Genomic DNA, 19,332 nt, shown 5'->3' on the forward strand with positions numbered 1-19,332 from the left:
GGCAAGTCATGCATTTGCGTGACAGGGGCTTTCAAAAGATGCGGTCCCACCCTGGCTCTACCACAGGGCAATCACGCCACAAGGCCCAGAGGAGTCCGCAGGCAGGCGGATGTGAGCAGATTAAGGGCGGGATGAGAAGTCAGATGACTCTGGGGACAGACTTGGCTAGTTTGGCTGCTGCAGGGAAAGTCCCTCTGCGGGGCCCACCCTCCCGAAGCTCCCAGTGAGGCCCGGAACTGGGCCTCGGGGCCGCCTACCGCTGCCCCGGGCGGCGGAGCTGAGCCGGTGCTCCAGCTGCTCCCGCAGCCGGTCGTTGATGCAGATGGACTCCTCCAGGCGCTGCCGCAGGTTCCGGATTTCGCCCAGATGCTCTTCCAGCAGGTCGGCCCCTGCAGCCAGCCGCGGGACAGGGGAGAGGGTGGGGAATCCCGTCACCGCGGGGCCCACGTGGGGCTGGGACTCGGCCAGTGGCCTCTCGGAGAGATCCCTCAGCATTGCCACCCTTCTGCCAACCGCGTCCTCACACGCAGGCACCCAGGACACGGGGCACTTTGTTTGAAGCATGAATTGGCCCCTCGAGCCCGGGACGACCCGATGTCGCGGGGCTGGGCGGGGCTGAGTGGAAGCAGGTTTCGGCGTCAAGTGCGCAGTGACCAGTGGAACTGGTGAGTGTAAGGGAGCGCCGTGTGGTTTAGAAAAATGACTGAAGGCTGTGGGCAGGGCCTGCTTAGCATCCGGAAAGGTGCAGCCACCTCCGAGTGTGACTTTGAGCGTGACAGGGAAGGCCGCACGCTACCATAACACCTCTCCTCTCACTGACACTTGACTGCACATTCTTTAGTGAGGGACAAAGCCCTTAGAGAGAAGGCCTTAGGTGAAAAAAAAAAATACATGAACATAAACTCATCCTGTCTGGTTAATGAGCAGTCCTGAGCACTGCCCTCAAATCACCCTTAATCTGGAAGGAAGGAAGGAGGAAGGAAGGAAGGATGGAGGAAGGAAGAAGGAGGAGGAAGGAAAAAGGAAGGAGGAGGAAGGAAGGGAGGAGGAAGGAAGAAGGAAGGAGGAGGAAGGGAGGGAGGAGGAAGGAAAAAGGAAGGAGGAGGAAGGGAGGGAGGAGGAAGGAAGGAGGACCTGCACTGACCTAGGGACCTGAAGGCTGATCAGGCAGGAAGCTGCGTCCTTAAGGAAAGAAAGAAAGATGCGGAGAGGGGGGCAGGGAGTGCTAATGACAACCACATCGCCCGCACCACTTTGCCTCAGGCTCAGTCTTTCGCTGGAAATTACAGCTGTCTCCCTGTTGGAACCGAGCGCACCCGCATTCACCCCTACGGCTGACCTCTCCCCTGGGCGCGACGCCTCCCTCCCTGACCTGGAGAGCCAGGACCGACAGGGAAAGCCTGAGCCGGGTTTGTACGCAGGGTTATACGTCTGGGCTGGGCAGCTGCGCAGAGACAACTCTGTCCCGTGAATGCGGGCGCCTGGCATTCTGGAAGGCTCTAAGAGGGGGCTGTCAGGGACTCGGGGTGCAGGGAGAGAGCACAGAGCTAGGTCCCTGGTCTTCCCGGAGCCCTGGGCAGGGAGGAGGGAGGACACACAAGCAAAGCCATTGAAGCAGGAGACGTAGCCTAGGGAAGGTCCCCTCCCCTCCAGGATGCGCCTCTGGAACGTTCCCTCGGTCCCTCACTCAGCCCTCTCTCCCTGTTTTGATTTCAAGTTTGAGACCCCAGCATGAGAAACAAGCCAAGGCCAGGAGACTAGACAGAGGAAGACAGGCGGCCTCGGGCCACCTCCTCCCCCGAGGCCACCTCCTCCCCGCCAGGCGGCACAGGAAACAAGCCCAGAGGGAGGTGCCCGGATGGCCTCGGGCCAGACTCTCCATGGGCGGCCCCACTTTCCTCCTGAGTGTGTACTTCGCTTTCCTGAAACTTGCGCTTTCCTGCTGTCTGTCGTCTCCTCGAATTCTTTCTCATGGCCTAAGACAAGAACCTGGTCGCTGGAGCTCCGCGGTCAGGGTCCCTCCCGCCCCGTCACGCTCTGTGGTGCCACTTGGCCATCTCGTTTTATCCCCACTCTGTGGGCCCGGGAACTAGAGGAGAAAGGACCAAAGCCCTGCCCAGGCGGGGAAGAGGCGGACCCAGTGGGGTTTCATCTCCCGGGCTGCCCTGCTCGGCTGCGTGATTTACCTGTGGGTTTGGAGTGAAGCTGGCACACGGAAGAGCCCGAGGACACGTCCCCAGACACGCTCCCTTTCTGAGGCCTCATCACATCCCACTGGCCACCGCAGCCCAGGTAGCCGGGCGCCAGGATGCCGCCCAGTTCCGTGGCGCCCCTGCCCCGGGGGAGGGCGTGGGGCCGGGCGGGGTGGAGGTGGTGGGAAGGGGCGGCTTCCACATGGTTGTTTGGCGACGCAGCAGCGGGGGAAGCAGAATGGACGGTGCTGATACCTGGGCGGGGGAAAAGCGTGAGTGAGAACCAGCATCGGGAGGAAGGAGCGGCAAGGAAGTGCGCGGCTGCTGGGGACAGACGCTCGCGGGGCGCAGGGACGCTGGAGAGCCCGGTCCCCCGCGGAACACCACCCGGACGAGGCTGGAACCTTGAGGCCATCATTTTCACCCATGCAGTTGCCCGCATGAGGCGCCACGGGGTGGGGGATAGGCAAAGTATCTGAAAGTCACCAGTCACGGAACAGGAGTCCAGCGGCCCTACTCCTGGCTCCCATTATAATTCCTCACGACAGAGCCAGGGGAAGTTCCAGAGCGGAACTCGCTCCCGAAGCCAGGGGTCAAGAGCGTGCCGGGCCGGAGCGCTGAGCACACCCGAGAACGGGGATGTCTGTCTGCCTCTGAGCACTTGCCTCCCCCAGAAGCTAACCGGGGTTGACGGAGGAGAAAAGGGACATGAAATCCAGCTAGAAACGGTGGCCCCAATTCCTCCCGACAGAATAGGTCTCTGCAGAGGCTGGAGAGTCCATGGACGGCCGGTGGTGACCTGGCCGTCCCCCACCACGATTCAAGGCACCGCAAAATGTCAGCACTCTGCCTGAGCAATCGCTGAAGACCCCTCCACGGAGGGAGGTGGGGCCTTTCACTTCGTCATAGATCTCGAGAGATCATGGGTCCTCCTTTGAGCATCACCATCCCTGCTTGTAAGCCAAAAGGAGCCCACCCGGCTCAGGGTGGGGAGACAGACAGGGGTAGGCGGGGCCGTCGTTTGGACCGCTCATATTCAGAAGGCCGCTTTCTCCAGGGATTATTGCCCCGGGCAGCAGAGTGAACGGGATGCTCCGCCCAAGCACATGGAGGTGAGGGCGTCATTTCCTCCGTCCCAGAGCAAAACCGCTCCGAGGGGGAAATGCACTTGGAACGTGCCGATTTTTATCTCCACTTGAAACTCATCCTCAAATCTGCGGTGCAAAAAAAATGAAATATACATGTGTAGTGCGTGTGTGTGTGTGTGTGTGTATGCATATGCATGTGTGTGTGTATAAATATATATACACAAATACACACACACACACACACACCCCTCGCCCTCCCAAAGACTCTGCCTTGATTGCTATGGGGCGCGGCTTGGCACTGGCTGTTTTTAAATCATCCCGGGCGATTCTAATAGGCCAAAAAGTTTGGGAAGTGTTGTCACGGGTCTTTCCTTCCTCAGTTTACAAAATACAGAAAATCGTTAGGATCCCTGGGAGTTGAACGGGGCGGGGAAAAATGTAGGCATCTAAACTTTAGTCACGATTCAATAAAGATGTGACTTCCTACCTCCTTCCTACCCCGCTCCAACCCTGCCCCGGAACAAGGCCAAGGAGGAAATCGGTGGCTGGCGACAGTCAGCTTACTCCCTCAGCAAGGTCACAGGAGGTTCCGGGTCGATCGGTCACAGCGACCAGCGTTCTCACGTCCCAGCCCCCCCGGACACACAGTACACAGCACGCGCCCCGCGCCATGCAGACCCCGGAGACTCTTACACGAGAGGCTTCGGGGCCACGGTGCCTGGAGAAGCCGCCATGCACCACCGCCACACGGAGCTTGGCTCGAAGCAAACGAGGCAGGCGGGGAAGCGACGGTCCCTCAGCGCGGACCGTGCACCCAGAGAGAACACGAGGGCTGCCGTCGTGCCCTCCAAGGCCGGGACCCCCCGAGTCCGGCCGATGGCGCAGACTGGACACGACCGCCACCCGCATCCGCACGCCGCTTCTCATGCAATGCCCTCCTTCCTTCCTTCCCTTCGGACAATGGCAGATCGACAAACGTGGACAAGTGAAGGGGGAAAAGCACGCCGGAGGACACTTCTGCCGTCTTGGCCTGGGACGAATTCGTTATCCACCAGTGGCCGGTGCCAGAACTGCGACAGCCCTACGTTCTAGGGGGGCGACACCAGCACCCAGCGCTGGTCTCTGAGGAGAGAAGAGACTGCTGCAGGCGGGGCCTCCAGGACCTGCCCAGCGGGGTCCGGCTCTCAGACGGTGACGAAACCGCCCCAGGCAGGAAAGGTGTCGTGGAGACGGGCCCCTGGCAGCAGGACGCCTGGACACGAGCCCATCTCTCCCACCTACTAGTGACCTCGAGCACGCGACTTCGCTTCCCTGAGCCTCGGCCCCCGCTCTGGCTGTCCCCAGCACGCAGCGGTGTGCGGCTCGGGGCGGGCCAGCTGCGTGGTGCTAGGGAAACCTGGATGGCTGAGCCCAGCGAGCCGAGAAGCAGAAGGGAGCCTCCGATTGCACACATGAACTCTCCCCAAAACGGCCTCAGTCTACTTGGTTCTGGAAACCAGACGGGAGGCCGAGACGACAGTGTGTCCATTTTCAGGGCTGACAAAAGAAATAAGCTGGTCCAGATGGCACCTGGGGCTTCAGGAGTACAGACTCCTGGCTGTGGTCTTTGTGTGGTGACCCCATCGATCTCTGGCTCACCCGAGCTTCTTTATGGGTACAGAATATAGTTTTAGGGCAATTTCAAACTGCTTTCTGTTTGTTTGTTTTTAAGCACTACTATAGAACAAATTCATCATGTGAGGTTCTTTTCTTATTTTTTTCCAAGCTATACGTGATCGCACACGGAAAGCTTTTTCTGGTGAGGCATCCAGCCACGTACATACAAAACCTTTCCTAAGAGATGACTGTGTGTGGCCTGTGGACTCCGCGACTGCGTGACTTCAGCTGAGAACCCTGGGGAGCCGAGGCCAGGATTCACCACCAGACATCGGGGCCTGTGCCTCTCGTCTGGCTGCCCACGCGTCACCTGCCCAGGGGCAGCCGTGAACCGCGGACAGGAAGAAGGGCTCGGTCACTCCTCCACCCTTCTGCTCCCCACCTGATGACGTCAGAACCTGAACTCGATTAAAAACATTTCACGGCAGGAGGACCCGAGAGCCATGGACAGGACTGCACCGAACGTGGCCATCTTTCTCCTGGCCGCCCGCCCTGCAGGGGCGAGGCCCAGGGGCCCTCTCCGCTTCCCGGTCAGTGCGGCGGGCTCTGCGCGTACTCGCCGGCACCCCGCACAGACAGCCGTGAGGGACTGCCGGGCCGAGGGCCTGGCGAACGCACACACCTCTTAACAGATGGGACACACGCGTCGGAAAGGGAACAGGGAATACACTTCCAAACAGCAAGCAGAGCCGCCCTTCCAACGTCCACTGGTCACACGTGCCCCTACGTCGTTTCGTAAAGCACTGTCATCCAGCCAAAGCCATGCAGAGCGACACAGGCGGGCTGCCGTTCGCAGGCACACAAACCCGGCAGGACGTGCTCACTTTCTCCCAACTGCTTCTGCAGCATCTGCAGCTCCTGCTGAGCCTCGGCCAAGGAGACCACGGGTGTCTCGCAGCAGCCAAGGGGGGCGGGGCCGGCGGGGCGGAAGCTGGGTGGGGCCGCCGGCCACGGCACCTGGGGGAGCCTACCCAGTGTGGGGACAAAGGGAGAATGAAGGCCTAGAAACAGAAAGTCAGGGAGAAAGTAGACATATCGTTAGAGAGAAAGGGAGAGCAAGGAACGGGTCGAAACACGGAGGGGATGCGGTTCCCCGACCAGCTGTCTCCGTGGGGGGGGGGGCGTCCTTCCACGCGGTGCTGGCTGGGCCTAAGAGTGACCCCTCCGCCGCCGAGGGCGAGCACTGCTACCCAAGAGGCTGGCCTGGCTGAGCCGCCCACTTCGCCCCTGCCCGGGCGATGCCACATGCAGATTCTATGCTCACCCTGAAAACAACTGGCTCCGGAAGGCAAGGTGGCGTTACTGTGACCCAGGCAGCTGGCAGTCCCAGGCCAGCCATCCCGGCACCGGTCAGGGGAGCTGGGCGGGAACGCTCCCCAGGGCCCCTGGGTGCTGCTCCCAGCACGTGCCAGTCCTGCCCGGTGCTCGGTGCTAAGACTCTCCCTACACCCAGAATGCCTACTCCGAAGGCGGCAGGGCTCACCCTGAGGTGGGGGTCGGGGAGGGCAGGAGAGGACTGGGCTGTGGGTAAATTTGCATTGCTAATGTATGCAAATCAAGACTCCAATGGAAACAGATCTCAGGACCCCAAATCAGCACGTCCATTTGCTGAATGAAAAATAGAGACCTCAGTGAAGCGACCTGGCTTACAAAACCTGCCTGGGCACTCCAATCATTTAGAAAAAATTCTTCATATACACAGATTCCTCAGGCCCTAATGTGGACCTACTGAAGCGAGACCTCTGGGAGTAGAGCCTAGGAATCTGCATTTAAACAAATCTTCACAGGCGATGGGGGCAACGCAGCTGTAGATAGGTCGTTAAGAACCTTGGGAAGTTCCGATGTTTCCATCTGCTTCCTCTTTCCTAGAAACAGTTACAGGGCAGGTAGCCGACCGAGGCAGCAGAAAGGAAGCCCGACGTGGGGAAGGCGCCCCGCGTGGCAGAAAACGACTTCATTCTAACGCTCGTCCCTCGCCTGGGATGCTGACGCGCATGGCATCAGAACAGTTCTGCGAAGACCCCCGCCTGCCAGTGGCAGTCCGGGCCTCCTCCAGGGAGGCATGCTGCTTTCAAACCCCCGCCTCCTGTCCTGTTTGACCCCGGGGCATTCACGCAGGAGTCTACCGTGCTAGGAGAACCTTTCCCCACTGCTTCCTGGTCCGGCTGCCGCCCGCTCTGAGCAGAAACTGAGCCCGGGCTCAGGAAGACTCAGACACGGCCTCCTCCTCTAGACCCTGGTTGGTGCGTCGCCAGGAGAGACGGGGGTGACGGAAGGAAAGCACCGCGCTTTCTGGGGCACCTCTACACGACTCCGACCTTGCCGCCAACCGCGCTGGAGGCCGCCGGCCAGCCGTGCTGGGGGGTGGGAGGCAAGGACGAGGCTGGCCCGGTCGCTGCATCCCCGGGGCAGGGCTGTGACTGAACAGTGCACCCGGCAAGCACGCCGAGGCGGGCGGATGACCTGTGCCCCTCTAACTGGCCCCAGGACACACGGCACCCACACATCAAGGCCTGCCGACCCACGCACAAGGACGATCTCGTTCGAGGAGGCCTCAGCCCAGAGGCGGGCAGCTCCGCCCTCGGGGCGGCCCCCACACACGATGGGCCGCACGTACAGGGGGCGGCTGATGTTCATTTCTTTCTGTTCTCTGGCTACGGTAATCCTGGGACAAACGTTTTACTTCTGCTCCCCAGGGTGAAATGAAAGAAAAAAGAAAATGAAAATGTTTATTTTTAAAATGATTTAGCCAACTGCTCGTCAAAATTGGTATGCAGCTCAAAGCCTGTTGTGATGACTTTTTTCCTAAAACGTTTGAAACACAAAAAGTCAGAAACAATTAGCGAATTAGGATGGCCTCTCGACTGAGTTGAGGATTTGATGCACATGAGCCCCTAGCAGTGGAAACATCTGTCCTTGAGGAGCGTGGTCAAACAGGCGGCTGGGCGGGGAGGAGACGAGCCCTGGCCAGTGGCGGTTCATACCTGGATGGGCCTGGCTGGCCTCCTGGGGGGGTTTCTGGGGAGCAGGCAAGCTGCTGGGGTGGCTGCTGGGTTCGGCCTGACCCCCCTGAGGCGCACTGGTTGCTGATGGTTTAGAAGACAGTGGAGCAGAATGACTTGAATGATGGATGGAATCTACAAAACCCGTGAATGAAAGAAAATGTGTGATGTTTGGCAGAGCAGGAGCCTGGCTCACAGCTACCCCCGGGCCCCGGGGAGGACGAGACGGGGAGCAGCGGCCGCGCCCTTGTTTGCAGACAGCCGTCGCGAGGCGAGCCACCTTCGAGGTGCCACTGGGGCTCAGAGCCCGGAAGCCATTGGAATGGCACCTCCAACTATACCAGGCAAGACCTGCTGCAGCCCTTGTGGACACCCACAGACACCCGGGGACGCTGTCCAGGAGCCGCAGCTAAGATCACGGCCGGGAGGGTGACACGTGCCATCCTGAAGGAGGAGGCCAGCCGGACAGAGCCGTACTCGGTAGTGGGAAGAACCGTCTCCCGTGATCCTCTTGCGCCCCCCGGTGGCTCGCAGCACGCTCGGAGACAGGGCTGACTGGGAGAGTCCGGAGCAGAGCAAAGGTCCCGGACCCCAGAGGCCTGTGCTCGGCACCTGGTCCCAGAGCCGTGTTCGGCCTGATCCACACCAAGGTGGGTCTCTAAGGCCTGGTCATCTGTCAGCCTAGATAAAGCTGGTGCCACTCAGAAAGTGGCGGCTACCTGAGTGACCGGGTGGAGCTTTCTTCTCCTCGTAGTGCGTGAACTCGCTGGCTACGTCCATGTCAGAGCAGGCTTCCAGCTCCTCGGACAGGAAGGAGGAGCTGCTGGGACAGCGGGGGGAGTCGGACAAGGCGTGGCTGCCGGAGGGGGTGAGGGACCCCGCGTCCAGCCTGGCCTGCAGGACTTCGATCACTTTCTCCTTCTCCTGCAGCTCCCTGCTGAGCCTAGCGAGGGGAGAGAGGGCGGCGGGTGAAACCAAGGGCACTGGACCAGCCAGACCTGACTGAGGCACATGGAAAAAGTCACCGAGGTCAAGGGGACCATTCCTGCGGAGAATGACGGGAATGACCCATCTCCGCTTCGGGGGAGAGGGCAGGCGGGTGCAGAGGGAGAAGGGAGGGCTCAGTGCTCTGGCCACGCGGCTCGCTGCGGGCCACTGGAGACTGAGCCAGCCCTCCACGACGCTGCTGCTTCGAGCGTGGTCTCCACCACAGCTGCAGTCTGAGAGCTGTCAGTTACCAGTCTCTGACACGCCAAGAAGAGGAACCACAGGCGAGCCTGAGAAAGGCGTCGCAGTTCGGCACTGCCGAGGCCTCCGAGACTGTGGGTGAAGAATGCCGGATGACGGATGCACAGACCATGTGCGTACGCGTCTGTGACGGCTTAGAAATGAAGATCGGAGCCAAAACATAAACACTCGGTCCTTCGTCACGGATATCCTGAGCAGCACTGTGTGGTCTAAAGCACACTCGTGACACGAAGGGGCTCGAACCAGTGGCTGCGACAAACTCTGAGCCCGTGTTTTGTTGCTCATCATAAAACTAGATGCAGCGACTCACTGCAAACCGGCTTCTAGGGCAGGAGCCTCCCAGTGGTGCGCGACATCTAGGGCCTTTTCGCCAGGAACTGCAGCACCGTTCTCTTTTCCCAAGGAAATCGAGCGGCTGTAAACTAGTTACCAACTCAACGCGGGGCAGGGCGGGTTGGCAAAAAGTACACCCTGGCCTTTAAACACACGAAGGCAAAACGGAGGAGACCCTCGGGGTTGCAAAGGTCCCGTGAAACCTGGTTAGTTCACATTCACTCAGACTGACTGTGGGTTGCTATGTCCGGCGAAAAAGTATGCAAATAGAAATCGATAGCATTCTATCAAAGGAGAGTAAAGTGTTCCAAGAATATTCATTGATTACAACCAGCTTCCCTACCCCCTGCCCCAACTGTGAGGCTGCGGCCATGCCTGGCCCTTTGGGCCTTTACAAGGTCCTGTTTTGAATTACCTGAGGGCCAGCGGCTCAAGTTCAGCTTGATCTTTCTCGCTTTTATGATCCTCTGCAAACCAAATTCAGAAAGAAGCAGTAAGAAATTAAACGGGTCCCACTTCGCACGTTATAAATGCAGGAGCCTATTGGGGTACAGAATAGTGGTTACTCTGTGTGCGTCCAGGATATGGGGGAGGGTCATTCTGAGAGGCCCCAGATCGTGTCGTTAGAGGAGACCCGGCAGGCCTTCCCTAACCTGCTGGCTGCCATCGTGACTTCCCCTGCCCTAAATCAACAGGAAGAAGTTTAAAAGGCACGTGCCCAGCCTCCTTCTGGAACATTCCAGCCTCCACGTCTGCCACGGACTTATTTGTGGCTGTAGGGCTGTGTCCCGTCACAGCCTGCTCTGAGGGCATGACTAACCGCCCTGTCCCACCTCTGCACCTGCCACCGGGAGGTGGCATGGTTGGCCCCCAAGGCTGATCCTGCTGTACAATCTCAAGTGCTCTCAGGAAATTCTTTCTAAGTAAAAGGCTCCAATAATAACCTACAATCGTAGCCCTTGGACGATGACCTTCAGCGCCTAAACCATGCTCGAAAGGCCATGGTGCTTTATCTACATTTGAATTACATTCATGTATGATACTATGCACTAAATAAAGAAACAGAGACACGAAAAGGGTCAGTCATTTGCCCAGAGGAAGTTAACAGCAACATCCAGGCTGGACCCCGTGTCTCGCGGGGCTGAGTGCAGGGCTCTTCACCATAAGGAGGGCCTCCGGTCTCATCTCTCTGTCTCCCGCTTGGCGCTGGATGAACGCGGCCTCCTTCCCCAAGGGCCACGTTCCATGAACGACGATGTTTCTACAGTTGTCACCACGGCCTCTCCAACCCAGTCCCTCCCGGAATGGCCCTCGTTTCAGTCGCCTGGGGCGGTGGGCGGGACTGAGAGGGTCCCCACGCCCTGGGGCCCACTTACTGGTGCTGAGTTTGCTGGCGAGCCTCTCGGTCAGCTGGCCCCCCTGGGCGAGTTGCTCCCGGAAGCTCTGCCCCAGGTAGTAGTCGATATCGTTGCTCCTCAGAAGGTCCTCGAAAGATTTTACTGTATCTTTCGCGTGCTGGGCGAGAAGATAACAGATACCTCTCCCTTCTCGTATTTTCTGGCGTAGGTAGGACAGCTCTCGGGCCTGATCCTGAATCAAGGAATCATATTTCCTGAGGCAGAGGAGAAGAGGAAAGAGTGAGGACGGGAAGGCCTGCCTGAGAAGCTGTCGGGACGGCCGCACGGACTTCCGTGAGAATGTCGCTAAGGAACGCCCCCAAGCGGCCTTTTGGCACGTAGACCAAAGGAGGTGTTTAAGACTCAGTTCTGCTCCGAGAAATTGTTGCATCCAACAATTTATGCTGCTGTTCTTCCCCTGTTTTATATATGTTAGTCATAGGCCCAAAATGAATCATTAGTCCCGTGGGGGAAAGGCGGTGCCTTATTTTACACCCCTTAAAGCACCAGTACAGTGGAGACCGACAGTTGATAGTCAATAAATACATTTATCGAGTAGGTACGATAAAGTATAAATAAATACTAGGTACCCGATAAATACTAAAAAACATTGGGCGAGTAGAATCACTTACTCCTAGGTCTGGAAAGGACCTTGCACATCTGTCTCTAAGACCATCTGCATCGTGGCAGACTGTGTTTTGCACAGATGGCCGCTACGTGGCCCTCATTCCGTCCCGCGTCTGCCGTGAGGCTTTGCTGCTCTATTGTCGGCAGGTAGAAGCCCTTCTCCACCCCCTTAAATCTGACTGGGCTCTGTGACCACTTTGGCCAAGACGATACGGTGGAAGTGATACTATGCCCCAGCCTGGGGTGGTCCTTAACTGGCCTGGAAAATTCCACTTCCTGTCCCTTGGAAGCCGGCTGCCACGGAGGAGGGAGCTACCCTGAGCCCGCCTTCCTACAGGAAGCCCGAGCCAGGAGGAGAGGCCTTGGAAGGCAGGAAGCCACGTGGGGAGAGAGAAGCCACGGAGCAGAGTCGCCATGCGCGTCAGTGCAGACACCGACGTGTCCGGCCCCGCTGGACCTTTCAGACCCCTGCCACCTCTACCGTGTGATGGCAGCCGCATCAGAGAGCCCCGGGCGAGAGCCGCTCAGTGAGCCCAGACAATCCACATCGATTACTGTTTGAAGCCACTAAATTCGGGTGCCTCGTTACTCAGCACAGGCGATCAAAACGGACACCGAGATGGATGTGTATTCGGTGTCTTTCAGCTCAAAGTGTTGATCACAATAATAATTATGGCAAATGGTACTGCGAGCTTAATATATGTTAGGCATTCTAAAAGCACGTATATGAATTCATTTAAACCCAGAAACCACCCTTTGACATAGGTCCTTTGATCGTCCTCATTTAATAAGGGAACAGGCGCAGAAAGACGAAGTAGGTTATACGGCGAGTAAGGGCCAGAGCCGGGATCCGCACCAGGCAGCCTGACCCGACTTTCTCCCGAACGGTACATACAGTCGCTTCACCAACAGAGTCCTAGGAGGACCTCCCAGAGCCCTGCTGCCCCCGGACAAGGCCACCAGCCAATCAATGCCCTGCTGGTTGCCCACCTGTCTTCCCTCTGACCTTGGTCTCCCACTGAAATAAGCGCCCAATGGGTCCTCCCCCCCACCTGCCTGGCCTCCCCACCACCGGCACAAACCGAGACACACACCACAGCCAGGTGAGGTGCCGCAGAGCGTACCCGGGCCATGAGGCCGATCTCAGCTCCTCCGCCAGCTTGCCTCCCGGTCCGGTCTTTGGGAGCTGGGCCTCCAGCTGAGACACTCTGTGGATCAGACCCTCCAGCTCCCTCTTAGCCTGCAGCCCTGGGGGGTAGAAGGCCCCAGTGCCATCTGACAGCCATCCCTCGTCCTCGTCAGTGACGCTCTGTGGTGAGGAGGCCTCGAGGGTGCCCATGGCCTTCAGCTTGCGGGGCCTCTCCAGACTCGACGAATAGTCGCTCGTGACCGAGAGGGACCGGACCCGGCTCTTGAGGTTCTGAATGACCTTGTTGGCCGTCTGCAGCTGGGCCTTCAGATCTCTGATGTCCTTGTGGAGGACGGAGATGTCGTCTGACTTCCCACGCGCCTGGAACTCGTCCTGCTTCCGTAGCTGGCCGCCCAAGGGCTTCCTCCCAGGGGGACCGGCCAGTGCCGAGCCCAGGCGCCCCTGCTCAGAGCACAGCCCCTCCATGGGGACCGTCTCCCTGAGGCTGTCACGCTCCTCACACTCTGCGAAAAGACAAAGACGGCTTCCTGAGCAAAGTCGGGCAGGCTGTCACTGCCACAACCTTCACGGGAGGAAGGTGGGTCACGAGGACCTTGATCACGAGCGCGAAGCCCACGCAGGGCCCCGTGGAGCCCCGGCTCCGGGCTGGCCACGTGCGGGCCACGTGCGGTCACCCTCTGTTCCTCCCGATTTCAGTTGGGTGGGCGCCCTCACAGTCCCGGCCCTTTTATACTAGAAAGACCACTTTTCAAAGGCTCGTCCGGTCTTTCCAGCAGTAAGCAAGCCTTACTATTTTTTTTTCTTTTTCTATAGCAATCAGGTGGCTGGAACACTTTTTTCTTTAACATCAGGATGCCGAAAACTAATTGCAGAAATTCAAATTCACGGTTAGCCTCATTCTGGGCAAGACTTCTCCCAACTTCCTGTCCGTCTCTGGTCCCGCGTCCCCTTCGGTCTACAGCAGGCCCTCAGCCCTCCCGCCCATCAGGTGCGGGACTGGCCAGGGGCACCTGCACGCCCACGCTGGCGCCCTTACCGGGGCTGGTGCTCTCCTCCCGCTCAGCCTCGTTCTCGCTTCGGCCACAGGTCTCGTAGCCCAGGTCCTGCAGGTCCACCTGGACCTGCTTGCTGTCCTGCTTCACCAAGGACTCACCTGCTCGGAAGAGACAGAGGGTGTCACCTGTACCCTCAACCTCAGGGGCACGCGCGCTGGCCCTGGGGGGCAGGGAACTCAGGTCCAGAGTGGGACAGGTGCCTCCTCGGACCGAGGTGGTAATAGAGACCACCTGCTCCAGGCGGCAGGTCACGCCTCCAGCAGCATGAGCCTGCGTTTGCCACTGATAACCTCGGCCACAGGTAACCGAGGCTGAGTTGGGACAAACGTCTTTAAGACGGGTGTTGTATACTCTCACCTGTAGGTGCCCCAGTAAAACTAGCAAGTCCTTCACCCACAGAGGCTCAGTAAGTGTCAGAACTAGAGTCCCAAGACATGTGGATCTGTACTGTCCAATTGGGTTCTGCTGAGCAGGGTCAGGCGGCTTGCCGACTCCTTCAGGAACAGCCGGACCTACACGTTCGCCTGTCTCCTCCTTACTGTCACCGCAGTCGTCTCCGCCACGTGCAAACCGGAGTCACGTACCCACGCCCACCACTCTAGGCCCACGGTCGGGATTAAGTTTGTTTTGAGGCCGGGAACCTGAGCGAAGTCTGCGGAACACGTAGCTTCTCAGGGAGAAGACGGCCACTTTGGCGATGGGGCGCTTAGGACTTACTGAACATGGCTCTGTATTTCTCCAGCTGGTTGGCCTGGGCGAAGACAGTGGCTTCTGATATCAGCAGCTTCTCCTGGAGATCCTGGTAGCGCTGTCTGCACTGAGCCAGCTGGGAGCGCAGGTGCTTGGTGGATACTGGGAGGCTGAGTCCTGACGGAGGCCCCGGAACACAGGCCTGGGGCTGGTCGTCCAGCTGGGAGAGGAGCCGGCACAGAGAAGAGGAGGGGTCAGGGCGGTCTGAGGTCGCCCCCGGGCAGCGAGAGCCGCTTCCCCTTCCGAACCCCAGGGCCTTCGCTCGCTCGTGTGTCCGTCACAGCATCGCTCATGCCAGTGGGCGGTGGCTTTCTGGACGGAGCTCCTGGAGGGCTGGGGTCATGCGCCATTCACCTCTGTGTCTGCGGCACACAGCACCGCGCCAGGCTGCGGGGGGCTCTTGGTAGACGTTTGTTCGATGGTTGAGAAAAGAAGGGGTAGAAACCTCCACTCGTCGCTCCCTGCACCCCGCCCCAGTCGCCCTCGGCACCCTCTGCTCTCTCCGTGCTACCTAAGCGTCAGCAAGGCCCCCTCCCTGACGAGGATCCTGATGATCCCTTCCGAGACCCGGGAACAGGCGCCTGTGACCAGCTGTGACGGGAACGGCGGTGACAAGGGAGAGGTGTCATGGCACACGGCTCGTCCGGGCCGCCTTACACCCCACGCGCCCTGTACCGCAGCCTCCCGAGGCGATCTGCTTTTGCGCCATCTTTCCCTTCCACACTGAGTACCCGGCGGGCAGAGACCGGGTCTGACTGCCCGTAGCCACACCTAGTGTGCCGTCTGGAAAACGAAGCACTCAGGACACAGTCACAAAGGAATATTTATGGGGCAATGGTGGCAAAGCCTTTGTAAGGGCTGCACGTGTGCGGAACGTTACCTCCCTCGGTACCCCTCGACCCAAGGTCAAAGCTGGCACCCCCGCCCCTCTCCCAGGGCCTGTCCCCCCGTCTGACCCCACACTTACCTGGTGGGCATCCGCGGCGAGGGCGCCCGCAAGGCCGAGGCCTTGGGGCCCGGGGCGGGGCCCGGCGGTCGCCTCCTCCTCGCCCCGGGGCTGGTGCGGCCCCGGAGAGCACCCCGGCTCTGTGCTCACCCCGTCCACCTCCCCGGCCAGGCGCACGAGGAGCCGGGGGCCGAGCTGCCCTCGCCCTTCCTGGCTGCTCAGCGCCAGCTGTTCCTTGAGGAGGCCGATGACGCTGCGGGCGTTCTTCAGCTTGCCCTGGAGCTTTCTGAGCTCAGCCTGAAGGCTCCTGTCATCCCGCCCCGCTCTGGCCAGCGCGGGCTCGCCCTTCTCCCTGTCCTCCTCGAGCTCCCATCCGTCAGACATCGCTTCTCCCATCTGCTCCTTCAGCTCGGCGTTCTCCAGGCAAAGGCTCAGCACGGTGTTCCTGCGGGAGACACAGCGTCGTGGGCTGCCTCGGCGTTTGGCCTCCGTTCCCAGGGGCCTCTTTCGCCTGCACCTCAGGCCGCCACAGATCAGAGACACCCCCGGGCACGACACCACCTCAGAGACCTGCGACAACGACCTGACTTTACAGACGAGGAGACCCGGGCTCGGGAAGAGGAGCAGACTCGCCCACACGGCCCCGGATGCTCGGTGGCAGGCAGCACCGCCACTGAGGATCCGGGACTCAAGATACCAGCACAGTCGTCCTTGCCTGTGCCCCACGGCCTCACGCCCTGACTTGCGGCGGCCTCTGGCATAAACAAAGGTACTTACATGGTCAAGAAAAAAATAAGGGCCTTGCCGGGGACGAATTTATTATTTTGGATTCTACAGTTCTGTTAATTACCAGCAGGCAGTTTTCAACCACTAGATGAAAAACTGGGAGCTAGGAACACGGGAGAAGTAAATAATACCAATCGGAACTGTAATCGAACGTACTTAAGAAATTACGAGGACATTAGGCTGAGGCCAAGGTCCCCTCGGTGCTGATATCATTCTATGGTTCGGGGATGTTTCGGGGGCACATAATAGACAGGGCGACAGCACATTGTGGATTAAAAGTTGTACATCTGCACAGCGGTGCCGAAACCAGCGGTCCCCGGGCTTTGTGGCGCCGGGGACCGGGGCCCCTGTGAGAATCCAACGCCTGACGATCTGAGGCGGGGCCGAGGTGGCGATGCTGGTGCCGGGGAGCGGCTGCAGATACGGATGGAGCTTCGCTCACCCGCCCTCCACTCACCTCCTGCTTAACAAGGTACGGATGGTGCCGTCCGCGGCCCGGGGGTCGGGGACCCCTACCAATGCATGGAACCTGGGATGCGGACCCAGAAGCCCCTCGGCAGCACGAATGCCTCGGCTGCAGCGAGGTGGGTCCCTCGGCTCTGCGGGCCTCGCCTTCCCTGGGGGGCACGTCCTACCTGATGTGGGCCACAGAGGAGAACCCCGCTTCCTCGAGTTGAGCCTTTAGCTCTTTCAGCTCCCCCTCGGCCTTCCTCTTCTCCTCCAGGTGCTGGTGGATCTCGGCTCTCAGGCGCAGCATCTCCTCCTGGAGAGCCCTGCTACTCTCGCCTCCTGCCGCGGAGGGAGGCGGCAGAGACACGTTCTGGGGCTCCGCGGCCGCCAGACTCTTCTCCAGAGCCGCCTTGAGGAGCTGCAAGAAAATCGTGCTTTCGAGTTAGGTCGGTACAGAGGATCCAGGAGGAGCACCAGATCGCAGCGGCAGTCCTTAACGGGGATGACAAAGGCAGACCGAAAGCTCCCTCCGTCCCTCCCTCGCAGGATCTCCTCGGCCATAAGGCTCGGGCCAGGAGGACTCGCCCGGGAGCGGGGAGAAGAGTTTGGGGGGGCGGGAGAGGACAGTCCGGAGGTGGGTGAGGAAAAAACACAGGCTCCGACGAACGGAGGCAGAGAAACGGGGCCGAAGCAGAGCTGGGGGGTGTGACTGCGGTGAGGCTTCTCTTCCTGAGGGGACAGCGTCCCCGGGGGGGTCTTCTCACAAGTCAGGGAGCTTCGGCGGCTCCAGACACTCCGGTCCTTGACCGAGGACGATGACGAAGGGGGTCTTGGGGCGCTCAGGAAGCAGGAGCCACAGCCATGGAACGAGAACTGGGCCGAGCCGCGGGGAAGGCGAGGCGGGGAAGTCAATGTCATGGGCAGCAGGAGAGTCGCACCCCACGACTGCCGAGACGTGGCGGTGGGGCCACCCGCCGAGAGCCCGCTCCCTGTGCTGGTTAACCCCCCTCGGGCTGGTGCCGTCAAACTCTCCCAGACCCAGCACGTGCGAAGAAAACAAGGCAGAAACACGTTCCTGACACTTTTTTTTTTTGAGGATATTCTTGAAGTTACTTCTCAATGTTTGGACTAAAGCAGCTCGTATGTTTTTTCCTCCAAGGAGGATGTTCAGCGCTTAGACTTTCTTCTTGTCTATCTTAGGCTCCCCTCCGGCCTCTCCCAGACATTTAGGCGTGTAGAGGGCGAAACCCGCATGTGATAACCGACTTAGTGTGCGACTGAGGATTTTGGCACGAGGATGCGCCCGTCTGCCGGTATTGATCTTATATCCCAGGGTCGTGTTGCCTTTTCTTCTCGGTGGCAGCATTTTGGGGTCCACCCCGACTTCGGGTCAATTTTCACCTCCCCATTTCCCACTTCTCCCCACAGCTATTCCTGGGCCATGTTATTTGGCATCTTTTATCTCTAGAAACATTGTGACTCGTACTTGCCACTTATAAATTCATTCTGGCTGTACGGAGTCATTTCTCAATAGTCAAAGTCATCGAAATCTGCATCTGCCCCTCCATCCATCACGTAGTGGCCACTTGATGAGGGGCAATTCGTGGAGTTCATTACATGCTTCATTTTTTTGGTGCAGCTCAGATATAGGAAACGGAACAGGGCCCAGGAGAACGCTAACGGATCGAGGACTCCCAGAGCCGCTTGGCTTGGCGTGAAGCCATGTGCAGTGGCGTTCAGCAGCCGAGCAGCTGAGGCCACGAAGGCACACACGCCCGCGTCCCAGAGGAGACGCACAGAAGCAGTCGCTCATTCCTAGGGGTCCAGGCCCACGCGGGGTGTGAGCCTGAGCCCTGTGGGCCTCTGGGGCGTCTGTCCCTCTGGCTCCGCCACCGGGCTCCGACTGGGGCCACCCCCGCCTGTGTCACGGCGAAGCATTTAGGTAAAGGAAGGGGGCTGGACCAAACCACTTTCGAAAGTTTATGGCCTCACCCCTCTTCACACTATGTGAGGTTATCTTTCTGTATAAACCCTTTGCAATTAACTTAAGTACCCATTGCCATCAGCTTTGAACAGGGTACGTTTGTTCTTAAGTGTTCCTTCTGCTTAAAAATAAAGTCTAACTTTAATGATCTCCACCCATTTTTAAAGTGCCTTCTCAACAAATATGATCTTTTTTCTGTTGATTTAAGTATACTTACGTTCTGTAAAAATAAAAAAAAAATCAATATCCATGGAATAGTCGCACCAGAAGGGCCATCGTGGCCACCTGGTCTAATCTCCCACCTTAAAAGGAGAAAACCGAGATCTGATTTGTTCCCAGACCAAGTTGGGTTTTCCTATTTCTGTGGCAAAGGAAGCTTATTCTGGCTAATGTGTCTTTAACATTTAAATGTAAATACATGAAAAGTGATTCAAGATCTAGCCTTTAATTAATTGTTCTTTATTACCTATGGGAAGCTAGTATTTCTTCCTCCCCCCACCCCAAATAAAACCCCAGGGTTTCCAAAACACCTGGTAGTAGTAGGAATCCTTTAGGTCAATTGTTGGTTACATCTCTCATAGGTTCTCAACCTCTCTCTCTCTCTCTCTCTCTCTCTCTCTCTCTCTCTCTCTCTCTCTCTCTCCATTTCCTAATCCATCTGTTCTATT

The 19,332-nt window shown here is 58.7% G+C and overlaps 1 protein-coding gene and 1 long non-coding RNA gene across 10 annotated transcripts in view; one reads left to right on the forward strand and one right to left on the reverse strand.

Moving 5' to 3' along the window:
- Positions 1-19,332, reverse strand: part of PDE4DIPP2 (myomegalin) — a 152,098-nt gene that overhangs the window by 13,232 nt on the left and 119,534 nt on the right. For all 9 annotated transcript variants that reach the window (XM_036234995.1, XM_036234996.1, XM_036234992.1 and 6 more), the window contains 12 exons: positions 16,866-17,098; positions 15,466-15,889; positions 14,466-14,658; positions 13,730-13,846; positions 12,668-13,196; positions 10,896-11,131; positions 9,935-9,986; positions 8,658-8,881; positions 7,921-8,073; positions 5,761-5,937; positions 2,187-2,447; positions 258-389 (listed from right to left, as the gene is read on the reverse strand). In XM_036234995.1, the coding sequence (XP_036090888.1) occupies positions 258-389; positions 2,187-2,447; positions 5,761-5,937; positions 7,921-8,073; positions 8,658-8,881; positions 9,935-9,986; positions 10,896-11,131; positions 12,668-13,196; positions 13,730-13,846; positions 14,466-14,658; positions 15,466-15,889; positions 16,866-17,098 (2,731 nt within the window). The remainder of the gene's footprint in view (positions 1-257; positions 390-2,186; positions 2,448-5,760; positions 5,938-7,920; positions 8,074-8,657; positions 8,882-9,934; positions 9,987-10,895; positions 11,132-12,667; positions 13,197-13,729; positions 13,847-14,465; positions 14,659-15,465; positions 15,890-16,865; positions 17,099-19,332) is intronic.
- LOC118612899 lies at positions 295-5,796 on the forward strand. The gene is made up of 3 exons (XR_004955239.1): positions 295-381; positions 531-665; positions 5,046-5,796. It is a non-coding gene; the product is annotated as an uncharacterized LOC118612899 (long non-coding RNA).

Source organism: Rousettus aegyptiacus, unplaced genomic scaffold (assembly GCF_014176215.1).
Source record: "Rousettus aegyptiacus isolate mRouAeg1 unplaced genomic scaffold, mRouAeg1.p scaffold_m13_p_17, whole genome shotgun sequence".
Taxonomy (NCBI): Eukaryota; Metazoa; Chordata; class Mammalia; order Chiroptera; family Pteropodidae; genus Rousettus; species Rousettus aegyptiacus.